Source organism: Halichoerus grypus, chromosome 12 (assembly GCF_964656455.1).
Source record: "Halichoerus grypus chromosome 12, mHalGry1.hap1.1, whole genome shotgun sequence".
NCBI classification, from domain to species: Eukaryota; Metazoa; Chordata; class Mammalia; order Carnivora; family Phocidae; genus Halichoerus; species Halichoerus grypus.
In genome coordinates this window covers 74,789,359-74,813,604 of record NC_135723.1, presented here as the reverse complement: position 1 = coordinate 74,813,604, position 24,246 = coordinate 74,789,359, and the positions used below count along the sequence as shown (strand labels likewise).

Sequence of the window (24,246 nt, the reverse complement as noted above, 5' to 3'; positions counted from 1 at the left end):
CATCTGGTTCTTTCTATGAAGTACGTAGCAAGATCATGGGCTGAGAGTGCAGGGGCTGGAATTACTGGTGCTCCCAAGAAAAGATAAGAAGGTGGGAAAGAACTATCTTAGGGAATATAATAAGGAATTTATTAGGAAAATGTAATCAAAGGGTCTTTGGTCAGCTTTGAGCGCTGATAACTGAGATGTGCAGTCAGTTACAAATACAAAGCGACATGAAGTAACAATGAGGAAGTGTTATCATTCAAATATTACCCTTACTGGTTGAAAGCTAATAAAAGCCAGGCACCTGGGTGTAAGGAACTGATGAGCAGTAAAAGAAAAGTCATATTGCCATTTTTATAACTTCATAGTTCTATTTATGTTTGATTCTTTGCTCATGTCTAAACTAGGCCAGAGAGGTAAATGAAATATACTTTCTAAGTCTAAAGATAGTTTTTTTTCCTGAGTAGCTCTGCACTGGAAAACTGGAAGTGTGTATCAAACAAAACACCCTCTTTACTGCATTTAAACTCAGATCTAAATTCAGTTAAGACTCAGTAATGTAACATGAGAACACAGTGAATTTTTCCTTCAGAGGTCACAGGACCTTCAGTGTTAACATTATATAGATGTGAAATTTGAGGGCACAGCTATCTCCCCTCCTACCCGCAACACACGCCAGGTGAAAATAAAGAGGTTCCTGTACAATTTTAGTCGGGGTACAGGTAAAAGCAGTATGATGGGAATTTATAACTAGATGAATGTCCACAAGGGTCCAGGAAAGACCGCTTACGCTATTTGGCAAGGAAATGAAAACTAACGTGATCACTTTGATATTCAAACAAAAGAACATGACTTTTTAAAACGAGATCAAATGCAAATATTGATACTTTTCATAGGCTGTATTATAACATAATAGTTCTTTGCAAAGATTCTTTTATGCCAGAAGATCAAAGACACAATGTCAAAGCACAGGGTTACGAAGCTCAGGATGCCCATGTGAAAAACTTAGAGAAGTCAACATACCTTAAAGAAACTATTTTTTTTTTACACTAAACTTTAATGGAGATTGGACATGCAGAATCGAAATGTACCAGACAACGGTTTCAACATCAAATGTATAGAGGTTGTTTCATAAACCAAGAAAATTAATACAACAAAGGAACTGTGCATATACAAGGTAAAGAGATATTTTTAGATAAAGAAGTGAAGTACATGAGGATTTTTATTGTAAAGGCAAAGTTGTAGAAAGTTTGAACAAAAAAATTAAATAAATGTAAGCACAATGCTGATTTACTCTTCTCCTGCTATTTTCCAACAGAAACATTTCTAAGTACATTTATGAGACCCAACCCCAAAAACGTTAAGAGTTAAGTGAGGAGATAAATGAAGCCACTGAAAAAGTTGGCTAACCTCCCAAAAAATAATGTTAAAGGAAAAGAGAGAAACCCTACTATAAATCATGTTAGGGTTAAATTACATTTCAATGAATTATTAAAATGCTTTGCTTAAATATTAGGACACATGGGCAGGAAGAGGGCATGAAAAGTTTTGTTTTTTCCCTACAGATATTATTTTATGATGATATTTGTTCTTTTTTTAAAAAAAGATTTTTATTTATTTATTTATTTATCTGAGAGAGAGAGAGAGAGAGAGAGCACGCAAACAGTAGGAGGAGCAGGGAGAGTGACAAGCCCTCAGGGCGGAGCCTAACACAGGGCTCAATCTCTTGACCCTGAGATCATGACCTGAGTCAAAATCAAGAGCCTGCCACTTAACCGACTGAGCCACCCAGGCATCCCATGAGGATATCTGTTCTGATAGGAATTGGTTATAAAATTTTCACAGCTGAATGAACATGTGCATTCTGGGACCATGGGACTTATTAGGAGAATGGAGAAGGAACTTATGCAAAAAGTGTGAGGACAGTGTTATAAATACAGTCCTTCTCAACCTGGGTCTCTAGCCCTTCTGCAAACGCAGTAATGGATGACTGATTTTAAGTACACTATTCCAGGCAGACTAATCAAAGTTGATGATGAAGCTATTCTTGAAAATCATGTATTTTTTTAATGAAAAGTGGGAAATCTGTCTTTCTTCCTTTCATCTCTCACTCTTGCTGCCATGGGATTTGTGCCCTGGACACAGTATTCACTCACTTATATACTACTGCAGGCACCAAGACAAGAGAAACAACAAAACCAAAACATGGTCTTCGTACACACTAATCAAGTATATAAATGCGTGGGAATATTGATCCAAAAAAAAAAAAAAGAGAGAGAGAGAGAGAGAAAGCAAAAAGAAACACTCTAGGAATGAGAAAGGAGATATCACTAAAGACTGGAAATTTAAAAAATTTTTAAAAAAGAATACTATGAAAAGTGTAATGCTGATAAACTGGAAAATCCAAGATAGGGAAGGGTTTCTTAAACAAGATACCAAAACATAAAGGGAAAGATTAACTTCATTAAACTTAAAAGTTTCTTTTCATCAGAAGACACTATAAGTTAAGCCACTGACTAAAGAACCATGTTTAAAATATACAGAACTGACAACCCAGAATTCATAAACTCTCATGAATTAAGAAAAACCTCAGCCTACTAGAAAAATGGGCAATTGACAGAAACAAGCAATTAACAGAAGAGGAAGCCCATAAAGTCAATAAATATGTATTAAGCAGCCCTATTTGCTTAGTAATCACTTCACATCCATCCGATTGCCAAAATTAAAAGGTCTGACAACCTTAAGTATTGCTGAAGCTATGGACTGATGAGAATTCTTACCCTCTCTTGATGGGAGTATAAATTGATACAAGATATTTGAGAACAATTGGGCACCATCTGGTAAAGACGAATGTGGGTGAATTCTGTAACCCAGTAATGACACTCCTGTGTATCTGTCCTACAAAAATCCTCGGCAAAGATTTTTCACTGCAGCACTAGATCTTGACTGTGGCTTTCTATGTGGAGGAAGGAAGAGATATGGGTCTAATGAGAGACACATAGTAGCCTTCGAATTATTTGTGATGTTTTACTCCTTAAGCTGGGGGTTGGGTCTGTAGTTGTCCCTCATGTCATTACCCATGCTTTTTGGTTTGTCCAAATTTTTCATGAAGGTTAAAAAATAATAATTACTTACCAAGCTGTCCACATCTATGCTGGAGTTTACAGCCCATTGCAATGTACCCATGATATTCATGGCTAACGTTAGAATAATACCAGCTGTTCCTTGTCCTTCACCTACAGGTGGGAAAAAAGATATAAACAGGCTTTATGTTATTTCTCTCTTCTGTGAACCACTTTATGCTGCTCCTAGGGCATACGTCATATTAAAGTTACATTCCAATTCTGTGCTAATTTGAACCACCTTTCATCTCAGTTCACCACAGTATCTACCACTAGTAATAATATCCTGCATATAGTTAAGTATTCAACTGATGTTTTTAGTTAAAGAGTGACTATTAGGAAAGAGTTGCCCTTTAAAAAAAAAAAAAGCTTCAGATATTGAAGGGGCTGGTGGTGTGGGGTAAATACCATGGTCATCTCTTCTACTACTCCTCTGTAAGTAATAATACCTTCAAAGACTACAATGGGCAATGCAAAAACTTCTGTGTCTCGATGAACTCCTCCCCAAAGAAGTCAAAAGCAGGAGAAAGGTGTGTTTGAGCAGCATCCATTAGATGTTCAGATATGTCTCCTGCCTTTGTGAGGAGGACTTTCTCGCTAATCAGATGCTTTGGGGGAGAAAGTGGACTTAGGGTTTCATGAGGAAGTCTAAACTCATGGATCTGCCATTGAGAAAGGGAGAAAACTGCCTTTTATGTTTAAAAAAAAAAATGACTAGTTCGCCCAGGATGAACAATACTTAAGTGTTTCATTAGAATAAATAGTTTTCAGGGCTGGAGGGGACCACTAATTTATGGTCATAAAAATTTTCTAACAGGAAAGTTCTTAAAACTTTAGGTTATCAAGTCTCTGTTGAGAGTCAGTCCTGGCAACTGTAACGCAGGGTAAGGTTGCCACTGGGCTCCAAAACTGGGAGAAGTAATTTGTCCTATTCTTATTGATTGAAATTTTTTCTTCCACATTTCCTCTGACAGAAGACAAACCATACACAGTAGGCATGTGCTTTTCATACTAAACTGTTTATTCTAAATAGGTAAGATCTATCAGATTTATTCATACTAAACTGTTTATTCTAAATAGGTAAGATTTGTCAGTATATTACTCATTCTGAAGGTTAAGATGAAAGATAAAATCTTAATAATAACAATAATAAAGAAGATTTATGGGCATTTACTAGGGACCAGGCACTATATTGTTTTGCACAAATTATCACATTTAATACTCACCACAAACTATAGGATAGGTACTATTATTATATATACTTACAATATGGGGAAAATGAGGGCCTTAGAGAAGCTAATTAATATGTACAAGTTACCATGGCTGAAGACCAAGAGAAGCAGGATTGGTATTCGTCGTGTGGCGAAACATTCACTCTGGCTGAGAATCAGATTTGACCAACAGGTCCTGAACTAAAGTGATCTGTCAATGCTTTGACTACCAGCCCTAGTATATCAGGATTCAATCAGATCCTTAACCACTATTTTATAGCACATGACACACTGTGAACAAATCTTTGTTCATTCAGCCCTCTTCGATCCTGTTTCAAATAACTTAAAGGAAAAAATTTTTAATTCTGAACCTAATGAGAAACTTGACTGTACTGCTAAGGATTTAGATCATTTGCCCGCTCACTTATATTCATCGCAGAGTCCTTTCCCACCACGCGAGCTGAGAGAACAATGAATGTGGGGACCCCACTTCCCTTGAAGCAGCCAAGGTGAGCCTGTTTTCTGTTCTCTCCAGTACTCTGTAACTGGACAGAGGAACACTTCTGTTAACTCAAGGGTTCACCCGGAAAACCAGTCTTCAGAGAGAGAGAGAGAGAGAGAAATGCAGCAAGCAGCCACAGAGGATTGCACACAGGCAGCATCCGGTCTCAAGAGATGAGAAGAGCTGAGTCTCACTCCACACACACGTCCTCCATTCCCTCTGGAGACCCAGCGTGCCTCCCACCCTGGCCTCCACGGGACCCTCCTGTGACCAGAGCCTGTGTTCTTTCTGTCGGATCAGGATTCTATTCCTAACAACCAAACGATCCCTCGGCTTGGCAAGTGCTCTGAATCCGTGCCCACTGTCACATGTGTAAGCTATTTCAACACTTCTATCTCAGTAATTCAGCTTCTTAACTTCAAAGAACTCCTTTGTCCATATAGATTTTCATTATACTTATGGTGAAAGGTTTTGTGTTTTTCACCCAAAGACCTTAAAATTCAGGACACTTCTATCTTAAGAATATGGTACTTCTATCTAGTTATTTCACTTCTATGGTAGTTTTTTCATTGTGGAAAATTCACAGTAGGATAATGAATTGCACAACTGGTGGTAAAAAGAAACAAATTTACCAGGGAGGGGGATTTTGTGTGTCTGTGTGTATAAACAGGGATGTTTCTTTCCCCCGTCTCAGAGAGCTCTTAAGTAAATGAAATCTGTAATTTTTGATGCCAGGATTCTTTACCAATATGAGAATCAAAAGATGATTTTTCTCTTTCAATCACAGATTTGTTATCTGACACTCTCCGTGTCTGTTTTTCAAACCGTAAAGCTAAGATAATACAGCTCTCATTCAAAGAAATCATTTGTTCCACAATAAATGAATTTTTAGATTAATAAACTCCCCCTGAAATCTATTTAAAGATATCTAAAACGTTCAACCAATAAAAATGTAGCATTTTGGGGTTGACAAAATTTTAAATTAAATGGTCAGTTAGATAGTTAACAAGTTCATGTTACCTGTTGTTAAAATGGAAATGAAGGTAACAGCAATGAAGAACATGACAAAGATCATTTCCATTCTCATTTGGAACCAGCGCAGCGTGGACAAGTACAAGAACCAGTTGGCAGTATGTAAGTTCAGAGCCTTGTGAAACAAAGTTTCGAAGTAAGGCTGTCGTCCAAAGGCCCGAAGTGTCCATAGTCCTTTTAAGCTTGTAACAAGATGAGTGAAAATTGGACTCCTGCCTGCGAAATATTCCCATAGAAAACAATGCAAATGATGTAACGACATAATGCAAATTCTCACTAATAGGTACCTGAAAAAGATTAGCTTAAGAAAGAGTGATCATACACCAAATGTCATTGGTTAGAGGTTTTTCATCTTGGTGCCGTACTTTGAATAGATGCCATCTGTTATTTTTTTAACGAATTAAACTCCTTTGTTACTTGGCCACCATGGATCGGAACTTATTATAAAATCAATGCCATGTCTTATTCATATTTCTTGGCTACCACTGGGCGCTTTTTTCCCTAGCTAATCCTAAATTAATCACCGCTGAGAGAAAATGTTTTACTTTTAAGACAATTTATTTAAGTTTATGTGACTTCATTTAGATAATAACCTTCAATAGAAACACCCTGGATATTTAACCCTGAAAACACACCAGCAGCAAAGCTGTTACTGAAAAATGTGCTTCCCAAACAGCTCAAGCAGTGCTCGGGGGCACACAAAAAGGTAGCCCCCAAGAGAAAAGGAAAGGTATCTGAAAAGTTTTATCCAGCATTGTTTGGGAACCTAGACAAACCTTTAGTAATAGTAGCACTATCATTTTAAAATTTAATTTATATAATTATGTATATTATGTATGAATATCCTATACTCCAACCCTCATAAGACCATACACTTGTTTTAAAACCAAAATGAAGTCCCATGGTCATTTACAAACACAATCTACGTGCGCTTTGTAATTTACTCTGCTCTTTTGCATACACGTACTTAAAAGCCATTGTTACATAATGCAAGAGTTTAAAAGTAGGGGAATAAATGGGAAAAGTAGGTGAAAGATCGAGACACACAAATAGCCTTTGTGGTTGTTTTCCACGGCGAGCGCTGTAGGTGCAGCCTCATACCTTCAGATTCCAGTTGCTTGAGTTGCTGGGAGGTGTGGAGGAAGAAAGCCCTCAGTGAAATGAACGCTGCCATCACCGGCACTGTCGCTAGGAAGATGTAGGGTTGCAAAGCCGAGACTACTACCACAGCTCCAATCACAATTAGTAACAACTGTGGGATCAGAGAAAACACTTGGGTGAGTAAATGTTTTCATGTTGCAAAGCGCACAAGGTATGACAGAGATGTCTTTTTAAAGAAGCTCTTCACACTCTGTTCCATTCTTCACGAGGGGCAGCTATCTGGTAGGAAGGCATCTACGTGAACGTAACGTTTTTCATAAGTTCTATCAAAATTCAAAAAATTGGTCAGGTTGCTTAGAATAACATTGTGAAGCTTTGAAAACATGGTGTTCCTGGATCTCAGGATATTCTCATTTCCCATATGCCTTAAAATGCTGTACAATAAATAATCATAGATGAATATGATTTTCTTTTCTAGCCTGGCCTTCTTTTAAAATAATGATTTTTTAATTTTGAAATAATTTGGCATAAATGTGAAATTTTAAGATTGATTTTGTTCAGACAATTGCTGAAAATTGGGCATTCATCTGGGCACTTTTTGAGTCAGAAAGATCTGGTTTAAGTGAAGACTTGGTCAATTAGGCAAGCTACTTAATTTTTCCAAACACAGTTGACTCATGTTTAAGATTTTTTAAAATTATATTTAATACATTTTACTCCCCTCCCCAACGCTTCTATTCCCACTCCTCAAAATAATTGGAGATGACCTAAAGGCTCAAAAAAAGATTTTGGGGATATGGCTGATTTATTTTTATTTCCATCTTATATGTTGTCAAAATGAACTTTGTGCTTTAGTCAAGCCACCCATCAGAGATATCTTTTCACATTATCCACTAAAACACTGGAGCCCTTGACAGTCTTAGAAACAAGCTAACCATACTGGTGTTCTTTGAAATCAAGCGAAAGTCTTATATTCTCATATTTCCACATGACACTAAATCCATACACTTTAAAAAGAAAAAAAGTCATGGGGCGCCTGGGTGGCTCCAGTCATTAAGCATCTGCCTTCGGCTCAGGTCATGATCCCAGGGTCCTGGGATCAAGCCCCGCATTGGGCTCCCTGCTCTGCGGGAAGCCTGCTTCTCCCTCTCTCGCTCCCCCTGCTTGTGTTCCCTCTCTTGCTGTGTCTCTCTCTGTCAAACAAATATATAAAATCTTTAAAAAATAATAAAAAATAAAATAAAAAGGTCTGCTAACAGTTGCTCCACAGTAACCCATTTGAATAAAGTATAAAGTAATGTCACAACAAGAGTTAAAAATAAACTTATTAGAACATTCATATGATAATCAGTGAGCCAGTTCTCTACCAATTTCCATGGGTGACACATGCATTTTTCCAGCAGATGCAGTGAAGTGCAGAACATTTTGTTAGATGTCAGTGGGGATAGGGGTAGCTAAGAGCTGCATAGAACTTCTTTGAGTGGACTGTTATTTTCATCTAAAACTTCAGATGATGATCTCTCAATGACACCTTTCTAGGGGGAAAATGCCTCTATGTCTCTAATCAATTCTGCCATGCCAGCCCCTCACTCATCAACAAATACTCAGATAAGTCTTTACTGTGCCAGACACTTGACCAAGTACACACGATGACTCAGTAATCTAAGGACAGTCTTCCTTATTCCATTCTTTTTTTAAAAAAGATTTTATTTATTTATTTATTTGAGAGAAAGAGAGAGAGAGAAAGAGAGAGAGCAGAAGCGGGTGGAGGGGCAGAAGGAAAGGGAGAAGCAGGCTCCCCGCGGAGCAGGGAGCCCGACGCGGGACTCGCTCCCGGGATTCTGGGATCATGACCTGAGCCGAAGGCAGACGCCTAACTGACTGAGCCACCCAGGCACCCCTTCCCTATTCCATTCTTGCCCTATGACTGCCATCAATACAATGAGAAAGCCCCAAAGGCCCTACTTACTTGTGTTACTGACAAGATTTCATCAATGGCAAACCAGTTTTTTAACCAAAGACATTTATTTCCCAGAAATAGGATCTTTGGGGGGTGGGGAGAAAAATTAAGTTCCAAGCATGATTAACTAGGGAATATGATTTAATTAAAATGGACCATCACATTAAATACCAGTATGTCTGAAAGACAAAGGCTCTTGCACTGGCATCATAGAAATATTCAGCTACTCCATTAGGATCGGGATCTTTTATTTGCTGTTGACAGTTGTAAACAGCACTGTGTTCATTTGGCTTGTGCTATTTTTACCATATAATTCCAATTTGGTGCTGTTGGATTATAACATTAGTTACAGAAAGTGATCATTTTTTTTTCATGATTGCTGATATGCTAGAGATTCTTAGGAATAAAAATGCAACTATATTACAATAGAATAGGTAGAATTGGGTAATCAGAATACCCAAGATCTCACACTGGGTTAGAGAAGAATGTGAAAGGTGGGTACAACTGGAAATTATGAAACACTCACAAGATAAATTTCCAGCAATTAGAATCATCCAGAACATAGCTCAAACTGAGAAATAAGAGACAAAGAAGTCTAAGTATTGAGAAAAATAATTCTATTTGTTCCGTAAGAGGCCATCTATAGGCACTGAGGTCAGAAGTTAATAATTTAGCACTGTGGACTAAACTAAAGGCGCTGGTTTAATAAATGTGACATTCTCATTACAAAAGAAAACTTAAATTCTGTTCTAGTTTTTAATTCACATTGGATAAGAACCAAGTCATTTCAGATCAGGAGCATCCGTGAGGGCATAACAAAATAAAAAGAAGGAATTCAAGACAAGATGAAAATATAGCACAGAATTCTAACTCCTAATCATCCTTACCAATTCCAGGAAAAAAAAAAAAAAAATTCAACAGACTGTAAAGCCTGCAAGGCACCATCCATTCACGGTCCCAGAAGTAGGCAGCATTTTCACACACTGAAAGCAGCTCGAAAGCATTCCTGTCACTGAAGGGCACCTAGCGTTGCTGGGAAGTTGGAGCAGATGAGAAGAGTGAAGGATCACTCTGAAATCTACAGTAAGTTAATGAATGAATAGATAGATAGATACATAAATAAATACCTGTTTAAAACAATGAAATGAATACCAGGTTTGGAATTTAATTCATAAGTGAATTTTTAAGTAAGGGATTAATGGGATTAATAGAATGAATGGGGCGGGGAAAGATGTGAAGGACACAGAGGAAATCAAAGTAGTAGGGCTCAGTGTGGAATCATGTATTAGGATAAGAGAGAAGAAATCAAAAAGACCTAAGGGTTGTGAGGCTGAAAAGAGAAGATTTTGGTATTTTAAAATACATCGGCTTCTATTTAATGAAAAAAAAGAATCATTCACCCAAACGTGGAGATAAGTAGGATGCCAAGACATGGTTTTTCTCTGTCTCACAAAAATATCTGGCCTAAAATGACTTGTTTCTTATCTACTCTGAATTCAAAACTAGGACAGGATTTAAGGTTTCTGTGTAACGAGAATATCAAATATATTAAACCACTGCCTTTAGTTTTGCACGCAGTGCTAAATTATTAGTTTCTGACCTCAGTGCCTAAGGATGGCCTGAGCAAATGTGTCATATATGGGCCATTTCCAGTATGCCAATCTGAGGCACAGAACTTGAGTCCTGAAAGTGACCATCATCAGATTTATCTACCTTATTTTACGGGTTAGAAAGAGAATCCAGATCTTCCATGTCCATTATACAGTGTGCCAATCCAGAAAGCAAATTTGCTAGAACGTTATTAAATGTTAGGAAAAAGAGTAAATAGAAGTTAATTTTTAAAGGAAATTTACAGGTATGCCTTATTCCGTGCAAAAATATGTTCCTGTAACACTGTGACTGGAATAAATTTCTTTAATGTGAACATAATTAAGTATAACCAGAGAAGCTCATAATCTAGAGGAGTTTTTTATAAAAACTATGAGGAATGACTTTTATTTTTATTTTTTTTTAAGATTTTATTTATTTGACAGAGAGAGAGAGAGCAGGGGGAGCAGCAGAGGGAAAGGAAGAAGCAGGCTCCCCACTGAGCAGAGAGCCCGACATGGGGCTCGATCCCAGGACCCCAGGATCACGACCTGAGCCAAAGGCAGAGGCTTAACCGACTGAGCCACCCGGGCGCCCCGAATGACTGATTTTTAAATAAAATCGAAACTAATTGGATTTTTACTGCCATTTGATTATCATATATTATGCTTCCTTAATGTGAGGCCCTCTTATAAATAAAATAGGGAAATTAAATAAATAAAAGAGCCCTGCCTAATTACTTGTGAAACCACAACTAATGAACTGCAACAACATTAGAAGTTGAACAGAAACTATTCACATTGCTGTAAGAGAAAGAATTTGAGAGCCATCACATGTGTCTAAAAAGGGTTAATTCATAAAATAGAGATTTAAAAAATATTTCTCCCACAGGATTTCTGAAGCGAGCTTCACATTGATTCAGACAATAGTAAACTACAAAAGTAAAAAAAAAAAAAAAAATTATCAAGGGCCAACATTTGTGAATCCTTTTGCAATCATGTCAAGATGTCCATGTTCCAGGTTGTACCTAACCAGTCAGTTAGTCAGTTACACTCCTAGAACGAGGAACAAATAAACTGCATTTAAAGAAAGACACGGTACATGGTCCTTCAAATGCATGACCCCAAAGCATCGGTTAAAGAATTCCAGCAGCAACTGCTGAGTTATATCTCTAAATAGAGCAACTGAAGGAAATCCAAAATGCTATAGTTCACATGGAACAGTCAATGCGTTTAATTGTGCCAATCATTTCAGATGAGGCAAACTGACAATCTGGTTTTTCTGCACCTGCCAATGTCAGTTGTGTATACACACAAATGTGGTAGCCCTTATTTTGTGTTACAGGTCCTCTCAAATAAAGTATTATTATGGGGAACGGGGCGGGGGGGAGGTAGAGAATGACTCATGACTCATCCTAAGATGGGCTGCAATGTTCCAATTGTTTCTCCAAGGAGATCACAGAGACTGTGGCATTTGCTCGATCTAAGCCACACAGGAAGCTGTTTTCAAGCCCGGTCCAATAGCCAAGATCATTAACTCACAACACTCCTTAAGTCCTGCCCCTCATGGAGTCCTAATGTGCATCCCTTAGGTCACCTTCATCTCCATCTCCTCCTTTTCTTCTCATTCTCACCTCCAGTCAATCACCACACCCCAGGGATACATGCTCGGAGCCAGGCTGCCCTGGTAGCTTCAGCTCTGTCACCCAGGGGCAGTCCTCACTCTAGTCCTGGATTTTTCTTTCCCCTCTCATCTGCTTGAAAATGTATCTGTACTTCTGTCGCTGTATTATGGTCCTTACTGTGAGGATGCTGGCTAGCTAATCTGGGCCAATGTGTTCCTGGATAAGATTGGTTGAAACTGTAGCCCATCAAGGAATAGCTCTTCATTTTTAACATCGGCCCTTTGGAGGTAGGGGACTTCCATCAAACAGTAATGCCAATGTCAAAAATGTCATACTTTGTGAACAGTGATTTGGGGAAAGATGGTCTATTATATCTTTTAAACCATTCTCAAGTACACAGCTATTACATCTAAATGAGGAATTGCCTTACGTTTGGATCAGGTAAACGGTTCTGACTTATCACTGAATTTACTAAATTGATGCCTATTTTGAAGACTTTTGATATTGACAAAATTCACACAATAGATAGGACTTCCACTCTCAAAAGAAAAATAAGCAAAACTTAATTTACCTCTTTTTCTAATTATTTTTAAAAGTATGATAAATGTAAAGACACTTAATAATTCTTATTTTTACAAACCTGGATGAAGTCAAATATGGTAAGGGGCAGAAGATCATCCAAAATTGCTATATCTTTGGAGAATCTATTAAGAATTCCACCTATAATATAAAGAAGATACGTTTCTTAAAAAAACAGTAATCTTGAAGAGACATATCAATATTTGATCAATTTGGATCACAGCAGAAGCTTTCAGAACTCAAATAAGAATTAGCATGTAATAAGATAAATAAGGACTTAGAAAAGTTTAGTGTTGTACAAAGATTCTAAGCAACTGTGCTCAAGTTATGTTCTCCTACTTTTAAACCTTCATAAAACGCAGATTGCTGTAAGATTCATCCTACTACTACCATCTCACACTTGCAAGCTTGAATTTAATGATAATTTACTGGATATGCTATCATCATTCCCTTACATCTGTATTCCATAACGTATGGCTCTCCCTCTCCTCTGACTTCTATACCTTTCTGACATACCTTTGCTGAACCCATGGCTACTCTTAATTTCTGCCTGCCTGTTATGTGGACCTTCTTTGCCATGTTCTCTCTTTCCGCCCTCTTTACTGGCAATCTAAGCTTCAGCCTGTCTTCTGAATTCCAGACTCATGTTTATAAGTCTGATAATGTTTTCCTCCAGTGAAAAAAGTTATATATGGAGTGTTTACTATGTGCCAGGCATAATGCTAGGCACTGAGATAACAGGTGAATAAGCCTTGCTCCTTGCCCTTAAGGAATTCATTGTCTAGGGGCAGTTAAAGACACAATTAGATAAAACATAATACAGTACAAACAAAGTGATATTGAATCTTATCATTCAACCCCCCCCATTAACTGCATGATAAAGTCCAAAATTCTTAGTTTAATATTTAATGCTACCCCAAAGAAGTTCCCCATAATCTCTCATAATTACCTTTTTTGGTGGGAACATTCAAGTTTTACTCTCTTAGTAAATTTCAATTATATAATATAGTGTTTTCAATACAGTCACCATGTTATACCTTAGTTCCTCAGACCTTATTTATCTTAAAGGGCAAGTGTTTGCCCTTTTACCAACCTCTACAGTAGTGTAAAAATACTTTAAAAATATATTTGGGATTTATTACTCCACTTCCACACACACACACACACACACACACACACACACACACACAAAGAAAACAAAACCTTAGAACAAATTTATTTGATCATCTTTGAGCAGTTATATGAAACTAGATTATTCCACCCCATCAAAGACTTCATTAGTAAGAGAATTTTATATTTTCCTTGGTCACTTCAAGTCTTCTTCTCTTTTAAATAATACTGTATATTGGCAACAAGATGGCTAAAAAGGGGTAGACCAAATATCTGAATGGAGAAGGACAACTCACCCAGAGGGCCTATTTCTGTTGCTACACTCCCATCAGCAACATGGTGTAACAAACTAAGCTATCCTAGTTAGCTAAGACAGAAACATGAGGCGCAGCAATGTCTGTCTGACAGCCTACAGCAGCTAAGAAATGTGCATGTCAGTCAGAAGGAAGATGCCTCCATCAAAAGCCAACGCTGCTGCTAGAAAACCAACAAAATCGTAGCACATTTTGATTGTGGATCAGCAGTATCACTTTGTATACCTAGTCAAATACCTGCTTTCAACGTGTTGAGGGTTGACATAGGTGCTTGAAGAACAGCATGTAACATTCTGTGGTGTAAAATTTTCGACACTGTGATTAGAGTATGCACCAGTGGTAAACCTCTGACGAGTCCCAGAGCAAGCAAAGTGTCAGCTACTCCCACGTAAATATAAAAAACATAATATTCGCTGGTATTGGTGAAAATCACTGCATAACTGCTATTTATGCTCTGAGTACTATTCCCTTTGTCTTGAGGAGTCACTCTGCAAAGCAAAAAGAAATCGTTATTTGGCAACCAAACTTTCCCATTGAATTTCCAATACATGTAGACAAAACTGAACTTGAGTCTGAAGATAACATATTTCATTAGCATGAGTTATGCCTTTGATCTCAAGGACTTAACTATTGCAGTGAAGTAGAGTATATTTTTTCACCATCAAAACGGATAAAATTGACAGTCACTAAGCAGTCAGAGAAAATACTAAATGTAAAATGCTCTTTTCAATATTTTTATTGCATTTTATGGAAACTAAACACTTTAGGGACTAAACACTTTAGGAACTGGCAAACAGCTGCAGAAACTACCCACGCTCACAATTTAAAACAAAAGAACTTAATTTTCCATTTCTATAATACTTTGGGGAAATGAAGCACCATGGATATTATAATATTTAATAAGACCCATATAATCAATAGAAACAAAATATAGTCTGCAATAGGACATGGAATACTCACCCTTTAAGAATCCACAACACAGCCAAAAAAAGAGCCACCTGGAATAAAACAATACACATCTGATTTTTTTCAACATCTCTACCTATTCCTCCCATACCCACTTCTAATGCCACCACAACCAAGAGCAAAATACACACAGTTTCATTTTCCTTTGCTTTGCTTTCCTGGGTCCAGCAGCTGCAATAATTGTTCTAAAAACCATTATTTGTGGTGAGGACATGTTAATAGAATTCAAATTTTACTGTATTAAATACTTTGCCATTTCTCTCCATCATTCAACAGGAACTATTCATGGAACCTCGCGGAAGAGCTAAGATTACAGTTAAATGTTTCAAATAATAAACTTTGTTTCTTATGAAGAAATTAATATCAGCCTATTGGCAGATAATTAATTTAGTTAGTTGTCACAAATAATTTCATTTATTGCAATGGATGAGGGACTAATTTCCTATGAAACCAATTAATTATTGGAAAAGATATTAATACTTGTGAAAATTAGTTAAAAGTCTCAACAGTGCAACCAAAATATTTAAAGAACTTGTAAAACTCAACACCACCAAAACAAATAGTCCAATTTAAAAATGGGCAGAAAAAGATAATTTTTTTTTAACTAAAAAAAATAAAAATGGGCAGAAGACATGAACAGACATACAGAGGGCCAACAGACACATGAAAAGATGCTCATCATCACTTCTCATCAGGGAACTATAAATCAAAACCACAATAAGATACCACTTCACACCTGTCAGAATGGCTAAAATCAAAAACACAAGAAACAACAAGTTTTGGCAAGAATGTGGAAAAAAAGGAACCTTCCTGCAGTGTTGGGTAGAATGCAAATTAGTGCAGCCACTGTGGGAAACAGTATGGAGGTTCCTGAAAAAGTTAAAAATAGAGCTACCCTACGATCCAACAATTGCACTACTGGGTATTTACCCAAAGAATACAAAAACACTGATTCAAAGGGATACATGCACCCATATGTTTATAGCAGCATGATATATAATGGCCAAGATATGGAAGCAGCCCAAGTATCCACCGATTGATGAATGGATAAAGAAGATGTGATACACACACACACACACACACACACACACACACACACACACACAGTGGAATACTATTTAGCCATAAAAAAGAATGAAATCTTGCCATTTGCAATGACATGGATAGAGCTACAGAGTATAATGCTAAGTGAAGTAAGTCAGAAAAAAACAAATACCATATGATTTCACTCATTTGTGGAATTTAAGAAACAAAACAAATAAGCAAAGGGGAAAAAAAAGAGAGAAACAAACCAAGAAACAGACTCAACTACAGAGAACAAACTGATGGTTACCAGAGGAGAGGTGGGTACGGGGATGGGTGAAATAGAGGATGAGGATTAAGGAGGGCACTTGTGATGAGCACTGGGTGATTAAAATAAAAACTTAAAAATAAATAAATTAAAATTAGAAAAAGATTATTCATCCCCAAAAAAGTCTCAACAGTACAAAAATTCAGTTTATTATAAATTCATTTTGTTATAAAGACAAAACATACACTTCAGGTTAAAACCTACACTTACTAGTACTATTCAGGCTTTCTCAAGGTGGAAGCTTCTGTCTAAGGGATATTCTCTACCATAACTGAAAAAATAAAATTTTTTAACCACTGTTATATTTTTAGTTCCTTCAATATTTAAGAGATCTGCACTCAGTTCTATTTCAATTTAGTATTCTACTCTCCTAAACCCCGTGGAGAGACAATCTTGTGTTAATGCCATCACAATTGTAATACTAGAAATGGCTATTATTATACAATTCTCCCAAAACTAACTTTACCAAAGGATCTAATAGAAAAAACAAGAAACTGTGAGTAAAATAATTTGAAAATTAACACAGCATAAAAATTAATAGAGAAGAAACCAATATGCCTGGTATAAGAAATCTCTAAGTGTTCTTTCACACTCAATTAAAGTAACAGTACTATATAAACATGCATAAAGAACATCTGGCATTAACTAAGAAATTACATTATGAAGTTCTGTATTTTAAAGAGGTGTATAAGTTGTAGTTAAATTCACATATCAGGAGTACAATAATGAAAAATCTAATGTCATCATTCTTACTTTCCTACTTTTTTTATTGTACACATAGCCTCCATGCACTGTATTCATAAAGAAGAAAAAAAAAAAAAAAACAATTCCTGTTTCCTTGAAATTTAAGAAAATTCAAATTGACAAGAAACAAGGCAATAATCTGGCTATTTCAAAAGTCTGTGTTCCAGTATAAACGCTTTCCTATTTCCTAAGCCTAATAAAAATCACTCAAGAACCTAGATAAGGGTATACTTCTAAGTCACTCTTGGGTTATTATAGTCCCCCTTTGTTCCAATTAAAGGAGTGTCAATATTGCTGGCATTGCCAACATTCTCGGGATAAGAATAAATCCCAGAAACAAATATTTTATAATATTTACTAATGAACAATAACCAAAGCAGTTTTCCAAAGAACTGGCCTAGTCAACGTAATACAAAGTTATTTCCTGGCTTTTGTGAATAGAGACCACTAGTAGGTAGAGACACAGAACTGCCAACCCAAACTACTTTTGTTGACTGGAACAAAAACACTTCCAAGGACTTGATATAATGATATTAGTACAAATATTTGGGGCATATAGGAACAATTGATTAAGCAAGTTCTATCATTTCATTTCAAAATGTTTCAAAGTTGTAAAGTTCATGCAGTTTATGATAGAGTGAGAGTCCTGGGTCATTAAAAGGGAAAAGCAAAAGGCCGTTATTTTTATTTTATTTTTTTAGGGTTTTAAACTTCAATCCATATCACCTAGAAAACAGTCTAAATCAGCCCTGTCAAAAATAAATTTCTACAATAATAAAAATATTCTATATCTGCATTGTTCAATATTGTTGTCACTTATCACAGGGGACACTTGATCACTGGAAATGTGGCTACTATGTGTGACTGAGGAACTGAATTTTAAATTTGATTTTATTTTACTTAATTTCATTTAATTTATATGGTCATATATTGCTGGTGGCTACTGTATTAGACAGTACATGCATAGATAATAATAATTATAGGGGTATAGACAATATTACATATTCATGTAATAATCTGATGATTACATCTCTGCAACCAAAATCTGATGTTGGCATCTCTAAGGACAGCTCCATGAATGACAAAGATGATGATTTATGAACTGTGCAAATGACCCCAAGATGAAAAAGAAGTAGCCAGTATTGGGGCGCCTGGGTGGCTCAGTTGGTTGAGCATCTGACTGTTGATTTCGGCTCAGGTCATGATCTCAGGGGCGTGGGATCGAGCCTGCCTTGGGCTCTGTGCTCAGTGGGAAGTCAGCGTGAGATTCCCTCTCTCCCTCCCCAACTCTCTCTGAAATAAATAAATAAATCTTTTAAAAAAAAAACAGATTTGGAAAAGCAGATAACATGTCATGTAATGTAGGGTATAGTTAAAGAATCCAAACCAATTTATTCTACAAGTTTCTATATACACAGAATTCAGAGCTACCTCTTAACTCACACAATCAGATCGGTATGTAAATGAATATCTATTAAAATACAACTGTTATTTTGAGTTTTCACCAAAGGAGCACAGTATCATAAGTGTTCTGTTAACATTATAAACATAAGTGCATTAGTGCATTCTACCCATAAGTTCTATTTTGTTCACTATACACATGGCACTCACCATATACACAGAATTGTGCCTGTCACATTGAAAGAAATATGTGTTGAATGAGTAAACATAGACCCATGCTAAGTAAAGCTGCATTGAAAGGATGATTATTAATCAGTTACAACAGAAGTATTACGGAAGTATATTACATATCTATTTTACTAGTAATATAAAGCTACCCAGAGCTTCCTTCTTAACAAAGAGAAGATAAATCATAAAAGAATAGGATACAGCAGTACTCTGACACATCTCTTAAAAATTACAGAATGAAAATACTAAACTTAGGATCTTCAGATACTCCAGTCAACAATACCCTCTGGTTGTTGTAAGAAAAAGCAGGAAACTGTCTCCTACTCTTCTTTGCATTTCTTCTATACCTACTCAGGGATGTACTGCCAAGCAGAAGCACTAGAAAGCCCAACATTATAGAAATTTTATAGCCTTGGGGCACCTGGGTGGCTCAGTTGGTTAAGTGGCTGCCTACCGCTCAGGTCATGATCCCAGGGTCCTGGGATCGAACACCATGTCAGGCTCCCTGCTCATCGGGCAGTCTGCTTCTCCCTCTCCCTCTGCCCCTCCCCATCCCCCCTTTCATGCTCTCTCTCTCTGCTTCTCTTTCTCAAGTAAATAAATAAAATCTTTAAAAAATAAAGAAATTTTATAGCCTATACCCTTGGTGCTGATATCGAAGAACTTATAGAAAATATTGCTTTGCAGTAGAAAAAATCGTACAAATATATAAAGGTAGACTGACTCCCTTATCAAAATAACACATTAATGATATGTGGTAACATTTCATGCTTTGAAGAAATAAGAAAGGGAAGCGTATGGAACCTACTCTATAAAATCATAAAATCTAAACTGAAGTATGGTGCCTATGAAAACTAAAAATGGATAAATTACTGTCATCAAGGAAGAAGTGTATCTTAACCTTTCTTCAGGCTTTCTGATCATGATGAGTATGAGGCTCTAAACAAGGCTTAAAAGAACTAAGTTATCTTCTAGGGTGAGTACCTGCACCATGATGCATACTGATGAGATATGTCAATCGTATTGAGAAAGGAGCACACTGGTATCAAGAAAGAAGCTTAATCTAAAAGAAAAACTGTAAATTTTGATTCAAAGAAGGTGACAGAATTGTGAACATCAGTGTTTAGCTATATAACTGTGCACATCATTAAAACAATTGCTATCCGTCTACTATCACCAAGGTTTATTACTCAAAATTTTGATAGTTTATTGGCAATGCCCCTAGGATACTGGCCAAAAAGCCTCATCATAGTATATCACTTCTTGCCTAGAAAATGGCATTATCAATGTGTTTTGTCCATTAAAAAGACATTTTTTTTTTGGCAATAACTGGGAGGGCTCCACTAATCATTTACATCCTCTCTTGTAATTTAGTTTCTAACTTAAAGACAAAGGAACACTGTCTTCTTGATTAAATGAGCTAGTAATATTGTATGCATGTGCAGTAGCTCAATGTTCAATCACTAATTAGTTAATCAATTATACACCATTTTGAAAGGAGCATTAAGTTCAACTCTATGGAGCTGGATAGGACAAAGATCCTGTAAATTAACATAAATCATCTCCATATTCAGATAGGACCATTTTTTTCTTATGTAACTCTATAAACTGAGGACAGTCAAGAAAGGTGACCTTTCAGTGCAGAGATTTAAATCATTAACAGTTACGAAGGGCTGGTTTGAGAGTAAATGTGGCACAGGACTAGGTTTCATTCACATTAATGTTGGTCATTTGGCATGACTAGCAGAGATTAATGAGGTAAATTTAAAATACATTTCAAAGCAATTTTTATGACTCATGTGAGAGTGTCAAATTACCCAACCCCATATTTTTATTAAAGTATAAAAGCGATTATTGAAACTTTCATTATATCTCAGTTATGGACTTGCTCACCTCAAACTATCTTGAGCTTTATAAAAATGGTAAGACATTAAGGGCATCAATGAGAACAGCAACTAGCATTGCTCACCCTGTGCCAAGCCCCATAATAAGTGCTTTTCAGCCATGATGTGTCTTAACTCACAAACATGACCAAGGAAGTTGGTACTATTACAATCTCCATTTTGTAGATGAGGATATCGAGGCTCAGAGTGGTTGACTACGTTGCTCAGTTTCATAGTGTTAACAAGACAGTCTGAGGTCACGGCCAAGGCTGTGTGACACCATGGTTGGTACTGTACTACACTACAACTCAGCCAACCTCCATCGGGTGTCTTAATTTACAAAAGAAGAGACATCACCGGAACTCAAGGATCAAATGGAAACTGATGGTTTATAGGTGAAACAGTATGTACAACTTTTTGCTATATATATATGTATATATATATATGCCTTTAGATGTTTAACACTATCTTAGTTGGTCAGGGAGAAGTGATGATATTCTATGTAGACCTCTCCACTGAGGTTAGAAACATCCCAACAATAGGAAAACACCTGTAGCTATAAGATTGGGTTTCGGTTACATATACGTTTACACTGTCTCAGGCGAGGCAGTTCTTCACCTGGGTCATTTCTTCCCTGAAGGCAGTATGGGTCTTCATGTCAGATTTAGCTTGTATATTAGGGAGCAGCCAGCGGTGTCCCCTGGAATAAATATCTAGGATAACTAGTCATTCACAGGCTGAATCCAATCCACACGTGTGTTTTGCTGAACCCACCGAGCGTTCATTTGTTTGTTTTTATTTAATCAACTATCTACATTTAAAAAATGGGAAGGCTTCACAGAAAAAAAAATCTCAATAAACAAAAAGATTTAGCAAAACTGATCCCAACTTCCCTCACGGCAAGTCCTTGGCTGGTGCCGCGTTTCCGTTGGCCCCATTGGACAACTGGAGGGCAAATGCTCTCCATTCAGCCTCTGAGCCACTTCACCCACAGACATTCTCCGCCAGGCTCCTTTTAGCATTTTGGTGGCTGCTCCTCATCTACAGAGAAGCCTCATCCACCATCCAGCTTCAAGAACCTCTTACATTGTTGTGTACTGCACTTGCAGCCCTACGATGCTGTTTGCACTTCCCTCCCTTGTTGTTTTATCCTGGTGATGTGATGTGACAAAGAGACCAAGATGGTGGCACCAAAGACAGACAAATTCTATGAGCAAGCGGGTGATGCGGATCTCTGAAATGATTGCTTAAAACGGTTACCAAGCCACTAATACATATTTATTTCAATTTCATTTAAAGGTGGTGATTCATTATTTGCATATTCAATAATGCACTATCTATAGTCAAATGAACATAAAATTGAGTACAGAATAATTTTCACTGTTTTATTTCAATCCATATAAAGGCATTCTACTTAGAGGTTTTGAACCTCTCTACTAAAAGCTCTTGAAATAGATGATTTAAGTATATTTTATATGCTGTATATGAAACAGGAAAAAAACAATAGAACTATATAAAACTATACATATCATTATATAATGTAAAATTGTAAATATACACATATATATATCTATGCGTAGATATATACACATTATATATGCATATATATGTATATATCCTTCCAAACTATGTAACTTTAAATCACGGTAATACTTTACAACAGAAAATTCTTACCTCAGCCAGAAAAATAACTAAGCACCAAATTAGCACAAAAATTAAGCTCTTGTGGATAGTAACATATCGAAGGTATGTGTTCCATGTAGTCACTGGTGGTATGCTCTCCATATCGTCAAAAAAGCACTCCTAACAAGAAGAATCATGATTACTACAGGGACACAACACAGTTTCACACCACCCTTGTGGCGTTATTTTGAATGAATGTGTGGAAATAAAGGAACACTGGTATTTGAAGCTAAATGAGTTTCAACACATCCGAACCATTCTGAATGACGTGTGTGATGTCGCTCCATGGCCAGTATAATGTCCACTGGAGCAACACAGCTTTTTGAAAAATGAGAAATGCTGTAATTTTTCAAAATTCTGGAAGTAAATCCCTGATGATACAATTGTATTGATTTTGGACATTTTTTGCCATTTTAATGTAACAGCATCACACCTTTTATCAAATAAATAGTACCATCAAGTTGAAGTTGCCTAGAACTCTCCATGATTTAACCCACTTCTTCAGGGGTCCGTGGACAAATACAGTTTGGAATTTCGCTGGCTAGAGAGGTCTGCCAAGAGACAGGAAGGCCAGCTGATGTTTGTATGTTCCTCAGGAGCTGGGATTATCTCCCTTTCCAAATATGACATAAGTTATATAATTCTAATCTTTAGTATATTTCCCTGGTGGTCTTTGTTTGTCCTTTGGTGGATGCGTTTCCAAAATTTGAAAAAGAGCAAGCCCAGATATTCCCAAGGGAAAAGATACTTTTGTTTCTTATGAAGTCAACAAAATTCATAAAAGAAGCCCCAGAAACTCAAAGAAGAGGTTCTATGAAATTGAAATATAGCACACTGATTCGACGTAAAGATTTTTGGAAGCAAATAAACCTGGATTTGAATCTGAACCCCACCACTGACATCCTAGGAGCTGCCTGACTTTAGGCAGCTGGACTTCTCCAAACTCTAGTTTTTTTATCTGTAAATGAGGATAAGGCTACGTACCTCCTGGGGTAGTGGTGGGGGCGAAATACACGCTGCCTGGCACAGAAGTGATCCGAAATACTAACTATTATCAGTTAAAGAGATCATTCTTTACAACGAAATTTATAGGTTCTGGTTTGAGAGATTCATTCAGATTGATATTAAAACCATACGCATAAACCATCCCTTAGGAAACCTTTGTAAAATCATAGAAATGCTGAAAGTATGCATTTTAGAGATCACCTGTTCTGTTCTCTCATTTTACAGAGGAGGAAATTTGGGTCCAAAGATGTCAAATGACTTGTGCCTTGCCAAAGGTCATACTGCTCTTAAACGATCTATGCTATTAAACAGTCAATTCGTTACAATGCTGCCCAATTCACGCAAGGCACTTGAGGAATTTTTCTAGCCAAAAACAAAACACAATAAACAAAAACCCTCCTCTTTTATGTTGCCTCCTATTTGAAGAATAAAAGCATTTCATTCTTTAAAACTTAATATAGAAGACTTTCTATCTGAAGGCTGGCACTAGTACACATTGAGTTTCATATACCTTCTTTAAGAGAAACCTGTCCAGAGAGCTACCTTATAAAGCCAATTTAAAAGATAAAAAGAAGCCCACACAAAGTCAGGTTAAGACTGATGTATAAACCAGAATATGGGTTAGTTAGTTAGTTAGTTAGTTAGTTAGTTAGTTAGTTAGTTAGTCCTGTCGAGAGACTAGAGGCTTATATACCTTACTTAGGCTACCTGCATACCAAATACTTCTTGGCTTCTAAATAACTGAAGCTGTTATTTGTTTATATATTTATTTATACTCCACTTCTTCCCACAGAGGTTTTAAGGTGGTAACAAAGCAGATTTATAATAATTTACAATTTATCTAATTTATAATAATGA

General features: G+C 36.7%; 1 protein-coding gene across 1 annotated transcript in view; it reads right to left on the bottom strand.

Moving 5' to 3' along the window:
* Positions 1-24,246, bottom strand: part of CFTR (CF transmembrane conductance regulator) — a 165,199-nt gene that overhangs the window by 45,491 nt on the left and 95,462 nt on the right. Inside the window, exons 16-22 of the mRNA XM_078059826.1 lie at positions 22,375-22,503; positions 15,088-15,125; positions 14,365-14,615; positions 12,765-12,844; positions 6,954-7,104; positions 5,841-6,068; positions 3,121-3,221 (exon numbers count right to left, since the gene is read on the bottom strand). Coding sequence (XP_077915952.1) covers positions 3,121-3,221; positions 5,841-6,068; positions 6,954-7,104; positions 12,765-12,844; positions 14,365-14,615; positions 15,088-15,125; positions 22,375-22,503 — 978 coding nt within the window. The remainder of the gene's footprint in view (positions 1-3,120; positions 3,222-5,840; positions 6,069-6,953; positions 7,105-12,764; positions 12,845-14,364; positions 14,616-15,087; positions 15,126-22,374; positions 22,504-24,246) is intronic.